At 41.5% G+C, this 14,844-nt stretch overlaps 1 protein-coding gene across 1 annotated transcript in view; it reads right to left on the reverse strand.

The window, feature by feature from the left end:
- The window catches only part of ADAMTS2 (ADAM metallopeptidase with thrombospondin type 1 motif 2), a 190,366-nt gene that overhangs the window by 5,554 nt on the left and 169,968 nt on the right, over positions 1-14,844 (reverse strand). Inside the window, exons 13-21 of the mRNA XM_074838354.1 lie at positions 14,463-14,596; positions 13,521-13,644; positions 12,800-12,880; positions 11,181-11,344; positions 9,865-10,024; positions 9,081-9,213; positions 6,565-6,772; positions 5,153-5,282; positions 4,042-4,131 (exon numbers count right to left, since the gene is read on the reverse strand). Of these exons, the coding sequence (XP_074694455.1) occupies positions 4,042-4,131; positions 5,153-5,282; positions 6,565-6,772; positions 9,081-9,213; positions 9,865-10,024; positions 11,181-11,344; positions 12,800-12,880; positions 13,521-13,644; positions 14,463-14,596 (1,224 nt within the window). The remainder of the gene's footprint in view (positions 1-4,041; positions 4,132-5,152; positions 5,283-6,564; positions 6,773-9,080; positions 9,214-9,864; positions 10,025-11,180; positions 11,345-12,799; positions 12,881-13,520; positions 13,645-14,462; positions 14,597-14,844) is intronic.

The following is a 14,844-nucleotide window of genomic DNA, read 5'->3' on the forward strand; positions in this document are numbered from 1 at the left end:
AGCCACGATGAATTGCATTCCTGCCTTGGCTTAGAGTTCAAACACACCGATAGTACTGTGTTGCTGCTAACACAACATTAAACCCCGCCGAAAGTCATCAAGGTTTATATTCAGAAATCTTTTCCCCCACTTTGCTTCTTTTAATGTTTTTCTGCAATCTAACAGTGACTAACCATGGTCAGGGGTAATTTATATTTATCTGGACTGTCTCAAGAAATCTAAGTCTTATTTCGATGTGTACCATGTAACTCTTAGAATTAATCCATCTCCCATTGGAGTGGTATTTTTGCCAGGTACCTCTATTCTGAAAACAGCAGCATTGCCTGAGTATGCCCCTTGCTTGAGAGAAAAGCGGGGCATTTAGCATAAGGCTTTTTTCCTCCTCCTAGAAGGGAGCTGATATTTTCCGAACAACAAACTCCAGTGCAATGGAGCCAAGCCAGTCCACTAATGACTGGGAGACTCAGTAACAAGTCCTGATTTTTGTGTCACTGACTGGAAAACTGTAACAGAAAAGAACAATAATCGATAGGTTTTAAGCTGTTGATAGCTGTTATGACAATCTGCACTATAATAGAGGCGTTACAGCAGATCCTGATCTTGCTGAAATACAGGTAGCAAAATGTAGGCATCAAAGGTGAACTGGTCCAACTGTATTACTGCCTGAGAAATATAAACAGACGACTACTCCAAGATTACTCAAGCCCTTGTGATTTCTGCTCAGAGGAGGGAGAGGATCATGTGAATGGGCAGCAGATGGATGGTGAGGGGTTAGCCAGCTCCTTGGAGAGAAAGCTACCTGTCCTCTGTCCTACATACAGGCTCTACAGCTCCTGTGCCTCCAGGCTGAAGTGATAGGGCCAGGAACTATCAGGAACTGCAGTGAAGGAAAAATCCCAACACGCAGCCCGTGCTGAAAGAAAGAGTCAGAGGGTTTGTAGGAGAGGAGAGGGCTGAGGAGAAAGGCAGACTGACCAACACTTGGCATAATCAGTAACAAAACATATTCTCTGTAACCAGAGTGCTGAGACAGAGATGAAATCACTTTTGCCTCTCTCCCTGCTCTTACTACATTTCCACCTACTCTTACAGTAAAGGATGAGTAACTCCAATTACTCGCCTTTATTTAGAGCGCACCCGATGGCAGACAGCATGCTCAAGTCAGCGTGTTACTGGAGCTCGTATTTCACCATCCTGCTACCAACACTGACTTACCCTGTCAGCAACCTTACAGCAAAGTAGGGAACCAGAGCAGATTCAGATATCAAGTGAGCTCAGAAAGTGTAGGTGTCGCCTCTTCACTCATCCTCAGTTAACAAAATAGGGCATTATAGGTGTTTAATTGGCAAACATATCAGTCTAAAATAAACTAGTAACTGTGGCTGCTGCTATAAATGCTAGTGCTGGCTGAGGAAGGTGGAAACATCTTCCTTGCATTGTATTTATGCCCTGTTTGTTGCATTTGTTGCAGAAAAGCAGAATCCTGGTTCCTATTTCCAAATGTGTCAATTCATTTTCACATTTTTCAAATGCTAAACTGAGATGCTGCTGGAAATAAAGAACAACTCCTTCCTTAGGAACCTATGAATAGTACCATGGTTTTGGAGACACTTTCAAACCAGTCTTTAAGAGCTGGAACTGTTCATATCTGCATGCACAACTCTATACAAAGGACTGCATGTGCCTACACAGCTTTATATATATTTTTACATACCACATAGAGTCCCCTTTGAACATTTTGCCTTGTGTTACATGACCTTAATGCAAGCTTCTCCAAACGGCTTGCAAAATAAAAGCCAACAGATAGAACATTTAAATGTAGTTTCAGCAAGGCAGATCTGTTCTTGGCTTTGTAAGGATCACTAAAAGCACCTTTAGAAAAATGCCTTTTTTCCTATCAAAAATATGCAATGTCAAGTTTAAAAATACATGAAAATAAAACTACATTATGTAATATGTTTAGTGACATCTGATAAGTTATATAAATAAACTCTGTAACTTATGAATGTCAGAATGGAATTTTTATCCTCTATCCAAACCAAAATATTCAGATTTGCTGAACTTTTATTTATTTTTACTTGCAGTATGCATGACAGACTGGAAGTATATCTTCAAAACATCAGTAAGAAAAAAATAAATCAGTTTCACAGTCACTTTGGTACACATTAGTCTCATAAAAAAATATTGAAAAGCAAACTGAATTGGCACATCTTTAATATTATGTTAAATACATACAAAACACTAATAAAATATCCCTGATAAACCAAAGTGCATATAGACATAGTGCACAATGCCCAGATACCTTATTGCACCATTCTCTATAGCCACCCATCTCTTGAAACATCACTAAACATTGTCTATTTAAAGGTAACAGTCATGAATATATTTATACAGTTAAACACCAATTATTTTACATAACAGTATTCAGTGCCAGATACGTGTCTTTGCTTTTTCACCTTGTCATGTAAATTGTTAACATGTTTCAGGAAATTATCATATTAACAGCAAAATTTAAATATGTGATCACATGATAATGACAAGTTTGAAGTGCTACACTGTTGACAACCCAAAGATTCAAAAATGCCACTTTTCCAAAGAATATGATCAATGCAATAAGGTAGTAATTTGCTCCAAGACTGCAGTTTTAAAGTTGATACACTTCTACTATTGGTACTGACTGTCACAAACAGGTTTATGACTTGTGAATTCCAAACCTTCAACACAAACACAGAAGGTGAAGCAAGAATGCCAGTTAAATTTCAGTAAGTCAGGTCACAATCCTGTCTTGATGAAGATATGGATATGCACTGTGCAAATTAACCTCAGATTAAATTTACTGCCTTCTAATAGCTATCATTCAAGTAAAAACACTCCATATGAAGATTAACTCAAGGTACCAGTGTACTGTTTATATTTAAAGCTGGATCTGGTAAATTAATGCCATTTACATTTCAACATTAAGGCATTTTTCTAAAATTCTTCTTCTAAGCAAAAAAAGCAATAAAAATTGAGGTAATTCTGTAGTAGTTCACACTGTTATGTTTGCCAGTTGACACATCTATAGAGCATACACACACACGCACACATACAACCGTACCAGTCAAGTCAGACATGCACATGGTGAAAAAAGACCAAAGATGTAATGAGTATAAACAGCTCCATGCTGAGCAGCTGGAGACATCGTAGTCAATGAAAACATCCTATTGCCTCCGCCAGGTTAAGAAAAACACCACCACTCAACCTTCAACATGGACCACGCCTGTTCTGCTTCAGTTTTGTTTCTAAAGCGAAAGTACGCAAAACTGGCAAAAATTGTGCGACAGGCAAAATGAACGCAGCTTTTCTCAAGGGAAAGTATTTCAAACCACCACCAGGAGTTTGGCAAGAGCAGATGGCATCATAGCAGCACGGAAAGTACCGACAGAAACTGAGCTTCTGCTTCCCAGTGAGCCCTCCACGGGTTACAAACATAAATGTGAGGGTCAGGAATAAAAAATGAGCATCAAGGGTGAGTAAAGCAATGGCACTGCAAAGGAAAATGGAATGAAAAAATTCTTTCACTCATCAGACTACCCTGTCAGCGAACTGAAACTAGAGAGTTATGAGATTTAGGGTTTTTAGATAAAGGAGAACTTTAGCACTACAAGGTGTCATTATTGTGATGTGATCACATTCACAATAAGTTCTCAGTTTTGCTATCAAACTGAACATCATGAACCAGTAAGAGCCTTTTTTCACCATCACCAAGCAACAAGCAAACCAATCCCAGCTCCCTTTCAGAGGACTGCAACATACTGTGGAGATCCAACTTCACACATCCAACACTTCAAGACCTCCACCACCAGTGCTACGCAAGCTCCAGAGAAGAAAGACACCGAGCACCAAGTGCCTGGTGTGAAAAAAAGATTCAGCCCAAGATTTAAACTTGGCAAAGTCAAGGGAACTTTCCGCATAGAGAGAAGAAGAGAGCAAAAGGCAAAGTCCACATTCGATGTGGCATGCATTTAAGGGCAAAGGCAGAGTTATAAATGGGTCTTTTACTTGAAGATATTTTCTGGATGGGGTAGTCTGGATCAGGTCTTGACAGCCATTGTATCATGTAGGTTTTCTTTGAAGGATCAGAAACGTTTCCTTGAATAGAGGAAAAAAAAGATGTAACACAAAAGATATTAGTATTAAATAGCTGACCTGTCAGATGTGGATAAGCTAAGAGAGTGAGTGGGCTTGATGGCGAAGTAGCCTGGGGAAGGATTATGACCAGGCTGTGTAGTTTTGGGCAGAAGGTGCTGTTTTGCCAGTTTGCTGCAACTTGTGACCAGCACTTGACAGCCTGAAGGCCAGTTCTCCAGCAGTACTTCTCACAGCAGTGTTATGTCCCAAGATACATCCAATCTAGTTTGATTGTACTGCCTCTTTAAAATCTTTATATTGGAGACCATAATTGACAGCTTGGTTCTAATTAATTAGGAATCAAAAGCTACCCTGAGAAATACATCAGGAATAAAAGATAAATATGAATTACTTAAAATAGGAATATGTAAAATGATCTCACAAGTATCATTTGCAAACAGCTGAAAAGATAACAAGGATAAAGGCATTAGTGTCCTGGAGTAAGTAGGAACAAATTTATTACAGCTTAAAAACACTGAGTTAGATAATCCCTGAAGATATCTTGTGCTTGACAGAATGGAAAAAGAGTCTGGAACTGTCACTGGAGATGGGGAAAGCAAAGAGGCACCTTTGTACATGATGCCCTTGATCAGTCACAACCCAGCAGCCTCTCGCCAAGCCCAGCATGTCTCAGGGGTGCAGGGCCGGACTCAGGCAGCACTGCTCACCCAGGGGAGCTGTCATCTGCTGGCCAGACCCAGCCATCACTGCTGTGCTGAGGTCTGCCCCAGCCTCTCATGCTGTCCTGGGGCAAGCGGTGCTCCCCACCATGAGAAGAGAACAACCATATGACCTTCTTGGGCTCCTGGGCCACACAACAGCTCCACGTTTGGAAAGTCTGCTCAAAACCGAGGCTATGGAGAACTGCTACCCCAGGCAGACGGAGCACACAAGTATAACTTCAACGAAGGTATTTCAAATAAATACCATCAACATAATTTTCTTCAGCAAGTAATATATGCTGGAGAAGACAAGTACTTACTTGGACATGGAGGTAGTCTGCAAATCCTTACGGCCTCTGGTTTACTTTCTTTACAAAGGCCGATAGCATTGTCCTTGGTCCGGCACAGGACCGGGCGATCCTGCGTGCCGTTGCCACAGCTGACAGAGCACTGAAAGGAGATGCACCAGTCAGACCCCCAGCCACCCTTTGGAAACAATGCATTAGAAATGAGTTTTTAAATTTTAAACCGCTGCCCTTGATTTGAGCCGACGTGGTACATTATTTGAACCACTGCAGTACCTGCAGCAAGAGGGTGAACCACTGCTTTTTGTGGTATACCAGTAATTGTGAAACACTCCGAGAAAGAGCTTACGGTCTGAGCAATAAAGAAACAACTGTAAATGTGAGGCATCTATTCACGGTGTGCACCAGGGATGGCATTGCTTGTGACACCTATTCAACCCAGGGAGGATAAAAATTGTTTGTGCTTATTTGCATGGCACAGTTCCAAAATAAAATGTATCTCCAATGCAGCCACGTTTCTTAAAGAATTTAATGGAGAAATGCTGAGACAAACTGTAAGGATCCTATGTATCAAAATTATATGAGTGATTTAACGTTGCAATATTTTACCCACATTTCTTGCCTTTTGATGACTGCAAAGGTTTGCAAATATGAATAGGTGGAGTTTCTTATTGCTTTAGTAAATACTTTAGCAAGAAACAGCCTGTACAGAGTGGCACTGCATTTCTTGCTCACACAGTGAATTAGCCAAAGAGCCAGGGATGGAAAGCACAAAACGCCCAGGTCCTGACACTTGTTACGGGTGGAACTGAATCCTGTTTTGCGCACAGCAATGGCAAACAAAAAAGGTTCATGAATAGGTACCCTGTATTTCCATAGTAAACGAGGTGAAAAACTCTGTCCTTTGGGTTACGGACAGAACCTTATGAGAGTGAGCAGCGAAATCTGCTGAAGGCCTTTATATCCAAGATGCTCACACCTCTGAATCTCCAGGAGTGCTAGTGCCTAAGCTCCTTAGGTGCCATTAATCCCAGCATCTGAAGACTTTAAGGTGGTCTTTACTTGAAAGAAAATAGAGCAGTGATAATCTGAGAGAAGGGCAATTAATTAAGTCAACAGGTAAATGATTGTGAGCATAACAAAGAGCAGGTAGAAGTCAGCTTTCCTGATGCTGACAACTTATATGGGTGGCTCACAGGGTCTGGATCATCTGGCATCACTGCAGGATGGCTTTATTGGCTGTTTCAGTACCACCAGCTCTCCACCTAACTCACTTTCTGTGGCATTAGTAGCAGTAGAAGCAATACACCCTCTGTGTAAGTATTACCTTACTGCGTCAATGTATTTGAATAGAAAGCCAAGTGCCAAGATTTTCTTCCCTGCGTTGTAAGAAATTAGTTGCTCGAGACCTCCAGAAAGAGACTGACCTGTGACCAGGGTCCTATTCTCCACTGCGCTGGGCAAAGCTCCCGGTTACAAGGCCTCCTGCCTTCTGGGCGGTCGTTGTTGCAGTACTTGGTATGAACAGACCGATTTGTATTATCGTGTAGGGGTTGGATACATCGGACAGATCGTACTTGATATCCTGTTTTCCCACAACTTTTGCTGCAAGGCTCCCATTCTCCTGTAACCCATCTGGGTTAGTGAAAAGAGAGTAAGTTGAATAAAATTCTCTCGCTCCTAAATTAGGTGACTTCAAACTGTCTGTTGAACTTAAACACAGGTTTAACAGGATGTTAATACTAGTTCTGATATGGAAAAAAAAGAAGATATGAAAAACCATAAGCAGTTATGGTGAGGGTTATTTGACTGTGTCCCTGAAAAACCAGTAATAAGACCCTGATCTTTAAAATTACTCTTTCTCATTATCTCCGAGATAAACATTATTTTTACTTTGCTTATTTTGCTTTGATTTTAAGCTGGCCCTTCCAAGACTGCACATAAAAACATGGTAGTTTTTATGTCAAAAGGAGCCACCCAAGGGTCCTGCTGAACTTCCCGGGTCTTGGCGTGTGAGCTGTGCCTTGTCTCATAATGTAGCATGCACCACTGGTTCCCACAGGAGTGAATCCAGAACATCTGGGCTAGAAATGCAGCTCCAGCTTGGTCCATATCTGGATGGTCCATGGACCACACCCCCAGCCATCCTAGACAGCATCTGCTGAAGCACTGGCAAACCCAGCTACACCATCAGTGCTGTGTGTGCTGAGCTTGGGCAAATCGGGGTCCTCAGCATCATCAATGTTTGGTTTTGGGGAAGGCAACACCCCAAATCAGAAGGTTCGATTTCATAACGCGTGAATCAGTTTGGCCACTGAAAAATGAAACCCACGGTTTGTAATGTGGCATAGTTGAAAACTTTGCTGATTATCCAAACTGGCTCAAGAATCACAGCTACAAATTGTAAGGAACTTAGAGAAGAGAAACAAGGACAGATAGGACCGGAGGAAATTTATGTAGAGTACTAAAAGCTTGGTTATAGTCAAGTAAGTGAAGATATACAGCAGTCTATAAATATTTACAGAATGCAGAGATCTGCAAGAAGGAAATATTGTTCAGCGTAAACAGTGTTCATGGGATAAACTTAACCAAAAAATATATATAGTCTGAAGAAATATCCCAAGTTTGAAGGAATTGTCCTAAAGTACTCATAAAATCCTGGGTTTAGAAATAGTCAAGAAATAGCATGGGCACAAGGCAATGCACTAAACGCTTGAGTTAAACAAAAAATAAAGTGGCAATTTCACCCAACTTTCTCTTTGTAGCCCACTGAAATCACACAGCTGTGGAGGAAGGCAAGCGCTGTAGAAGCACAAAGCCATGAATCCTAAGGTGATTTCTGAGCCAAAGATGATTTTTTCCCAACAGTGAAGCAGCAGCACATTAGTGTAGCGGGTGTCACAGAGCTTCATAAAATCTCTTAAATAATTGCCTCTCCTGTGTACAAGTGCAAAATGCTCCGATGCCATTCTATGGAAACAGAGGTGACCGAAACACTGAGGAATCCAAGTACAATTTAGGATCCTATTGAGTCTTTGTGGTACCTGGGTCCAATTATATTTGCAGCTGAAAGAAGAATACAGTCCTTTCCAGAGAGCCTGAGATACGGTTAGGTCATTACTTCAGTTTTCCAATAAATAAATGTTAAACCCTGACCCATGCTGAGTTTCTTGACTTTTCTCTCTTTTAAATCTTTTTTTGAAAGGAAGTTAGGAAATATTGTGTGGTATGTTCTACTTATTTGCGGTGCTTCCTGGAATCTAGATTTGGTCCCCAGAGATAAAAGCTGGGATCAACATACTAACTTCTTGTTGCAGTAGCAACATGAGGAATATATGAGTCCTACATGTGGCAGGAGTAACCTGCTGCCAGTCAAAAAAAGCACCTGTGAAATGTGAATTAAAATATTTATAACGCTTAACTATGTATAGAAGAGATGAAGGTACAACAGGCACACCATGCTGTACGAGGGCAGCCAGAGAAATCTAACAGGTCAAATATTTTTTCCTCTGTTTAAACGTCGAAAAATATGCTGTGAACTTTAAGGAAGATTTGGATTTCAGAGGCTGTATGACATTTGTTTTCTTATGTAGCACTCTGTAAATTTGTTCTTACATGGTTAATTCACACTGTGTAAAATCAACTGGTATAAATTGAATTTATGTCTATTTTTTATTACCTCAAGATGGCCTGAACAAAAATGTCTGGATCAAGACAGCACTTCTTTTCTAATCCAACTTATTTCAGAGGTAATAGGAACCAGCAGCCCCAGAAATAATATTTCTACAAGCAGAATATAGCATCACATTCTCACAGTCCTGGGTCTCTGTAATGATGTGTGGACGTGAAGCTTAAGTCACCTCCTTTCAGGTGACAAGTGCTAGCGGGGTGTAACGCCCCTGGCAGCTGCCGCCGAGCAGTGCTGGTGGGCAGTGATGCTTACATGGGCTGGGAGCACTCCTGGAGGTTGCACACCCTGCGAATGGGCTTAGGCTTTTGGATCAACTCGCAGTAACTCCGATGAACCATCTTGTGGTCTGTCTTCCTCCGGCAGCCGTATTTTGTGAATTGGTAGCCTGAGGAAAGACACTCCTCTTACTTTCAGTACTGGAAGATCTTAAACAGGACTCAGGTTTCAAACAAACTGCACATACACTGTCAAAGGTTGCAGTTGGAACTACAGGTGAACACGCTACAAACTGCACTGAATAAACACTTATTCATGTAGATTTAGCACCCAGAATTGCTCATCCCCTTTATTTCTCACTACAGTCTATAATAAGAAAAACAACATCTAGCATTTCAAAAACGTTCTGCGACCTGCACAGCCACACTCCAGCGCTGCAGCCTGACCATCAGCCTGGTGAACAGCATCAGGATATACATCTGGCCCCAAACGCAGGGTCTTACATTGCAAGGTCCACATCACAGGATGCAGATTTACTAAGGGCTGCCCTGTGGCACCCTGAGCATGGAGACCCTTATCCAAATCTTGTACATTTGTACAATTTTTCAGTTTCAGAAACGACCCACCCCAGATCTGCCTCCAAAACCATTAAAGTCAGATTTTTAACTCCATTTACTATTTATTTATCTATTTCTTAACTTAAATAAAACCCTTCCATACTCCTGGTGTCCCTAATGTCTTGTGGGAATGAATTCCACATGTGATGTTCATTCTTTCAGTTTTCTAATCAGCTTTGAATGCTCTGGGGTTTTGTTGTTACCTCCTCCACAAGGTTTTGAACATTGGGACCATTTCTTCAAAGCCCATTCATATGACACCGAGTCCTCTTCCAAAACATTATTGTTATCTACATTCAAGGAATCTTCATGGATCATGTACTTGTAAGTCAAAGATATCTTGGCACCACCGTGAGGAATCACCTAGTAAGCAAAACAGATGTAGGGAAAAAAGCTATGAAAGACTGATATCAGAAGCTATGTGGGATGACGTGAAATAGCAATCATCATGGCTCAGATATAAAAACATCCCCAGAGGGATTTAAACCTTTTAGCTGCACTCAACACATTTTTTTTCCCTGATGAAAAAGTATCTCTATCCTTATGACACAGAGTTTCTAAACTGCATATTAAGAAAGACTGTTGTTGATTTAGACTGATTTTTCTTGCCAGCATTGGACTGACTTCACAATACTAAATTTTTTCCATATCCCATCACAAAGGAAGGAAATGTTGTACTAAAATGATAATGCATAGTTCCACTAAAAGACAAGGCAAATTCAAAAGCACAGATAACTGAAAGCAGTGAAGAATTGCTTATATTTCTGATAAAACACAAATATTCTTATCATAATCCTGGGAATTCTGTGAAGCTTGTTACTTAATCCTGACAGAAATATAAACTACTTAGAAAGCATTTTTGCTATCACACTGCACTGGGACAAATGCAAGAAAATGGAACTCAATGTGAATAAAGTGCAAAATATTGGTCCTTTGAAAACATAATATTTATTCCTCCTTTGATGTTCAGCTGGCATAGATCAACACATTATAGCTGCTTTCAGAGGGATTCTGAATTAACCTACCCCTACTCACCTATTGTTTGCAATGAAAAAAGAATTTAGTCGTGTGGGTTTGGGAACTGCAGAACTGGCTGTGCCCTGACAACGTGAGCCTGGAAGCACACGAATCCTGCATCTGCCTTTGCAGGATACATTTTCAAAACATGGACGAGAGGAGGAGCTATTAGATCTATCAGATACAAACCATTTTGACCTTTCCTTAACTAATGCTCCCATGTCAGATATTATAAGTAAGCTGGAGAGTCTTTACAGAGTGGACGTTTGCAAGACCATCCACAGGATGAGCTGGATGCTCAGCACATAACCCTGAGTTATAGCAACTCTTGTACAGAGCAATGAATTAGGAGAATGGAATTAAAATCCGTCTTCTATTGTCTTACAATTGAAGCAGATGTCTTCTTGTAACTCACAAGAGGAATCTAAAATATATTATAGCACATTATGGCTCTGTAACCCTGACATTGTGTTCTGTGGAAGATGGTTTTCATTTGACTTACCAGAATAACTATTCCATTACGCAGCGGCCCCATGGTCTGCACGGTTTCTCTATCATCGTCATTCCGATATTCCCACTCCACACCCATGTCAATAAATACTTTAGAGTCTGGCACATAGTTGTCTTCACTTAGAATGAATTTCCCCGTTTCACGATTTTTAATTGCTAGGAGCAACATAAGAAAAGTGAATACAAGAGGTTCGCTTCTCATCTCGAGTTTTGTTCTGCTTCTGTCCCAGTGGAAGAAGCAGAAAAGTCCAGTGTGCACTTTCCCTCTGTTCCCTCACAGGTTTGGAAAGACTTTTTCAGGTGTTTCACTGAACTGCCAATGCTTTCCTGCTCAGCTCCAGAAACATCAATTGTCCTTTTTTTTTTTCTTTTTCATAGTCTGCCTTGCCAGAGAAATGAGGCCAGTGCGACTGCACCGCATGTGTCCGTCTGCCTGCTCTCGACTAACAACTTCTGAACCCACTGGCCAAATCCGAGCCAATTTGAGAGCCGGTGGGGGACCGAGGGCTACTCAGCTCTTTCACATGTTGCAAGACAGCTCAGGGGGCTGTTGCTGTTCCATGAGAGAAAGGCTACTGGGCTAACCCCCAGCGGGTCCCCACAGTGAGAGAGAGATGCTAGAAACTGTATTAATTCTCCAGCTCAGATCCAGCCCTGACACCGACACAGCCCTGCTTAAGCTCCTGCTGCTTTGCAGGCACCTGCCACTGCAGACAGCGCCTGATTCCTCTGGTTCAGCTGTCACCAATGCCCCATCCTTCACCTGGCGAGACTTCAGCCACCTTTGTATTAGGACTCTTGGTTTTCTCCTGAGACAGAAAATTTGCTCTCCTCATTAGAAGCAGCAGGGATTTTTGTTATTTAACACCAGATTTTAACTCCCTTCTCTCTCCAGCAGCTACCTGAGCATCCTGTTCCCGCAGCACTGGCCTCGACAGAGAGCGAGCTGTTTGTCTCCCCTGAGCATCGCTTACCCCACACCGAAAGAAGAGCCTTGTCTGAATCAGCGAGTGATCGCTCTCCTGATCCACGGGGCCAGGCTGCACTGAGCAGCAAGGGAAGCGTTTACTGGTGAGGAGTTGGGATGACTCACGATACAATTAGCAGGCCATTCACTGTGAATCTACTTCCAATTAATAACAGCCTACTAGACACTGCTTCCCATTGATTACAGGGCACCGGGAGGAGAGGATTTCAATTACTTTCTAAGCTGTGGGATTGATTGGGCAGCCTTGTGTCAATACTGTTAGCAATGGGGCAGAATCTGAAATGGATCTGGATGTAGCTGGGAAATGACTGAGGATGGGAAGCACGTTACAAGAGATGCACACAAAGATAATGCATTGCAGCCCATAATGTAATTCAGCTCCTCTTCCAGGAGCTTTCACACATGCACATGCCAATGCAGGGATCTTCTGGCTAGGACACCGGGGAATACAGCACAGGGAAATCAAACTGCCAAAGAAGCTTCCTAATTTAACGTACTTAAAGGAGGTATGTGGCGTGGGAGGATAATGGGTAAATAAATGCATAAACACATTGTCAGGTTCCAGAGACAAAGGTAGAAAAAAATATTCTGACTGAAAATTTTCCTACTTGTTACATACTTACCAAGATTATGACTGGTGGCATCCGTTTCCTGAATAAGTAAATGTCTTGCACCAACAGGAATTTCAAACATCTTAATGTGCCCTTTATTGTAGTATTTGAAAAGACAGTAACTGGTTAGTATGCCACAAACAGGAAGAGTCTGTCTTAGGTTTTAAAATAAATCCTATTTTCTAAAAGAAGGGTGTATTACAGTAAACTGAACCTAATCCAGCATCATTCCCATCCCTACTTCTGTGCCAGGTGATGGAACATAACAGGGACAAAGGGCTTTGGGTCAGAATCAAAATGCCTTAAGTATCCTCAACAGACTTTGCTTCACGCTAAAACGGGCTTTGAGGGCCATGTGCACTCAGAGAGAGAGAGCATGCAAGCTCCTGTCTGACACTGAGTGATGATGACATATTATTGCAGCACTCCAGTGACTCAGACAGAGCAGCTGAGTGACATCAGCAGCACAAGTCAGTCCACAGCTCTCCAACAAGAAGCACTGAAGCCTCCTCTATACATGCACAGTCCCTGGTTATCAGCAGACTTAACTGACCACCGGACAAATGTCTTACTTTCAAATTCTAGGCACATCTCAAAGTAAATTCCAGAGAGTTTATTGGAATTAGTGATGCTGTAAATGATTTGTGATTGCTCTGGTACTTTCTATGAAACAGAATAGATCAGACAAAAATACCCTGAATTCCCCGGGACAAAACACACTGAATGTACTGACCTTGTTTCTTTGGTACTCTCGAAAATGTTCCTTTCACCACTTTGCAGTGGGAATTATCTCCTCCACAAACACCACACTTATCTTCCTGCTTCGTGGAACCAATGACCCTGTCACACCCAACTTTCTGTGCACAAAGGAGAAAAACAGTCATTCTTATTTATCCATGCTTCAATTCAAATGAGCCTTCACTTCAGATATCAAAACCCAGGCTTCTGCTTCAGCAAAGAAGCATTTTCATGGAAGATCAACATCTAAACAGATTTTAATACTTCCAGTTCCTATAATAGCTGTCAAACAGGTGATTATATTTTTATATTATGCTTCACACAATGGTCCTCCTACTGAAGGAAAGCAGCATGGTTAAGGAAAGCTCTTAAGCCCCAGCTTATCTTTACGCAGATGCTTAAATTCCAGGAGAATCAAGGCATCTATGTGCGGATAAGCACCTCTACCAGTGCTCTGCTAAGTCAGAGCCTCTAATTCCATTGAAAGATGACCTGCGGCAGATCCAAACTTAGAGGAGCTGTCATTGATTTTTTTTAAAAATAGCATGATCAAATACAGAGAGAATGCACATCAGCCGTATCTTAACACCACTTTCCTTGAAAGCTGCTGCATGTTCCTGTTTCATTGTACATTCCACCCCCACTAAACCTCAGCAGGAAAAGCTTTCACTGAAAGCTAATTGTAATAGTTCATCTTAAAATACTGCATTAAATATTACTTGTGTAGGTAGGCGCTGTTGGAATTGAGTCACATGCAATGTGATGGCAGCTGTGAATATCACACATAATATTGTGACAATAATCCTAATGAAATCTCCTTATTGCCCAAAGCGCTATTATACTTACTTAAATAGTCATTCTTGGAGAGAAACACTCAAGCTACCGTTTTAATTGTTTTCACAATACTAAGCTCTGAAACAAGCCATCAAAAGCTTACCAAGCAGTCTCCCCGCACGCAGATGCTGTAAGCATCTTTGTAGGAGCAGCGGGTCCCATCGTGTACCATCCTTTTCATATACACCACATCCCCTGTTTCCTTTGATTCGCAATACAGGTGGCACCTTTCCTTAGCTGAAAAATAAAATGACCCAAATTGTGCATGTTCAGCTCTAACAGTACAGTTGCTGACTTCGTGAACAGCACTTTCAGTAGTGTTGGCTCTCTCTTCTTTCTTGCATACATCACAGAACACAATACGGTACCCCATAAATCATCAATGCTTATCCCCTTTCAAAGGCTATGTGATTATTTGGAAACTGCTGAATCATAAAGCACCCATGTGTCATCATTAGAAGACAGTCTTAAAAATAACAGATCAT

Source organism: Strix aluco, chromosome 13 (genome assembly GCF_031877795.1).
Source record: "Strix aluco isolate bStrAlu1 chromosome 13, bStrAlu1.hap1, whole genome shotgun sequence".
NCBI classification, from domain to species: Eukaryota; Metazoa; Chordata; class Aves; order Strigiformes; family Strigidae; genus Strix; species Strix aluco.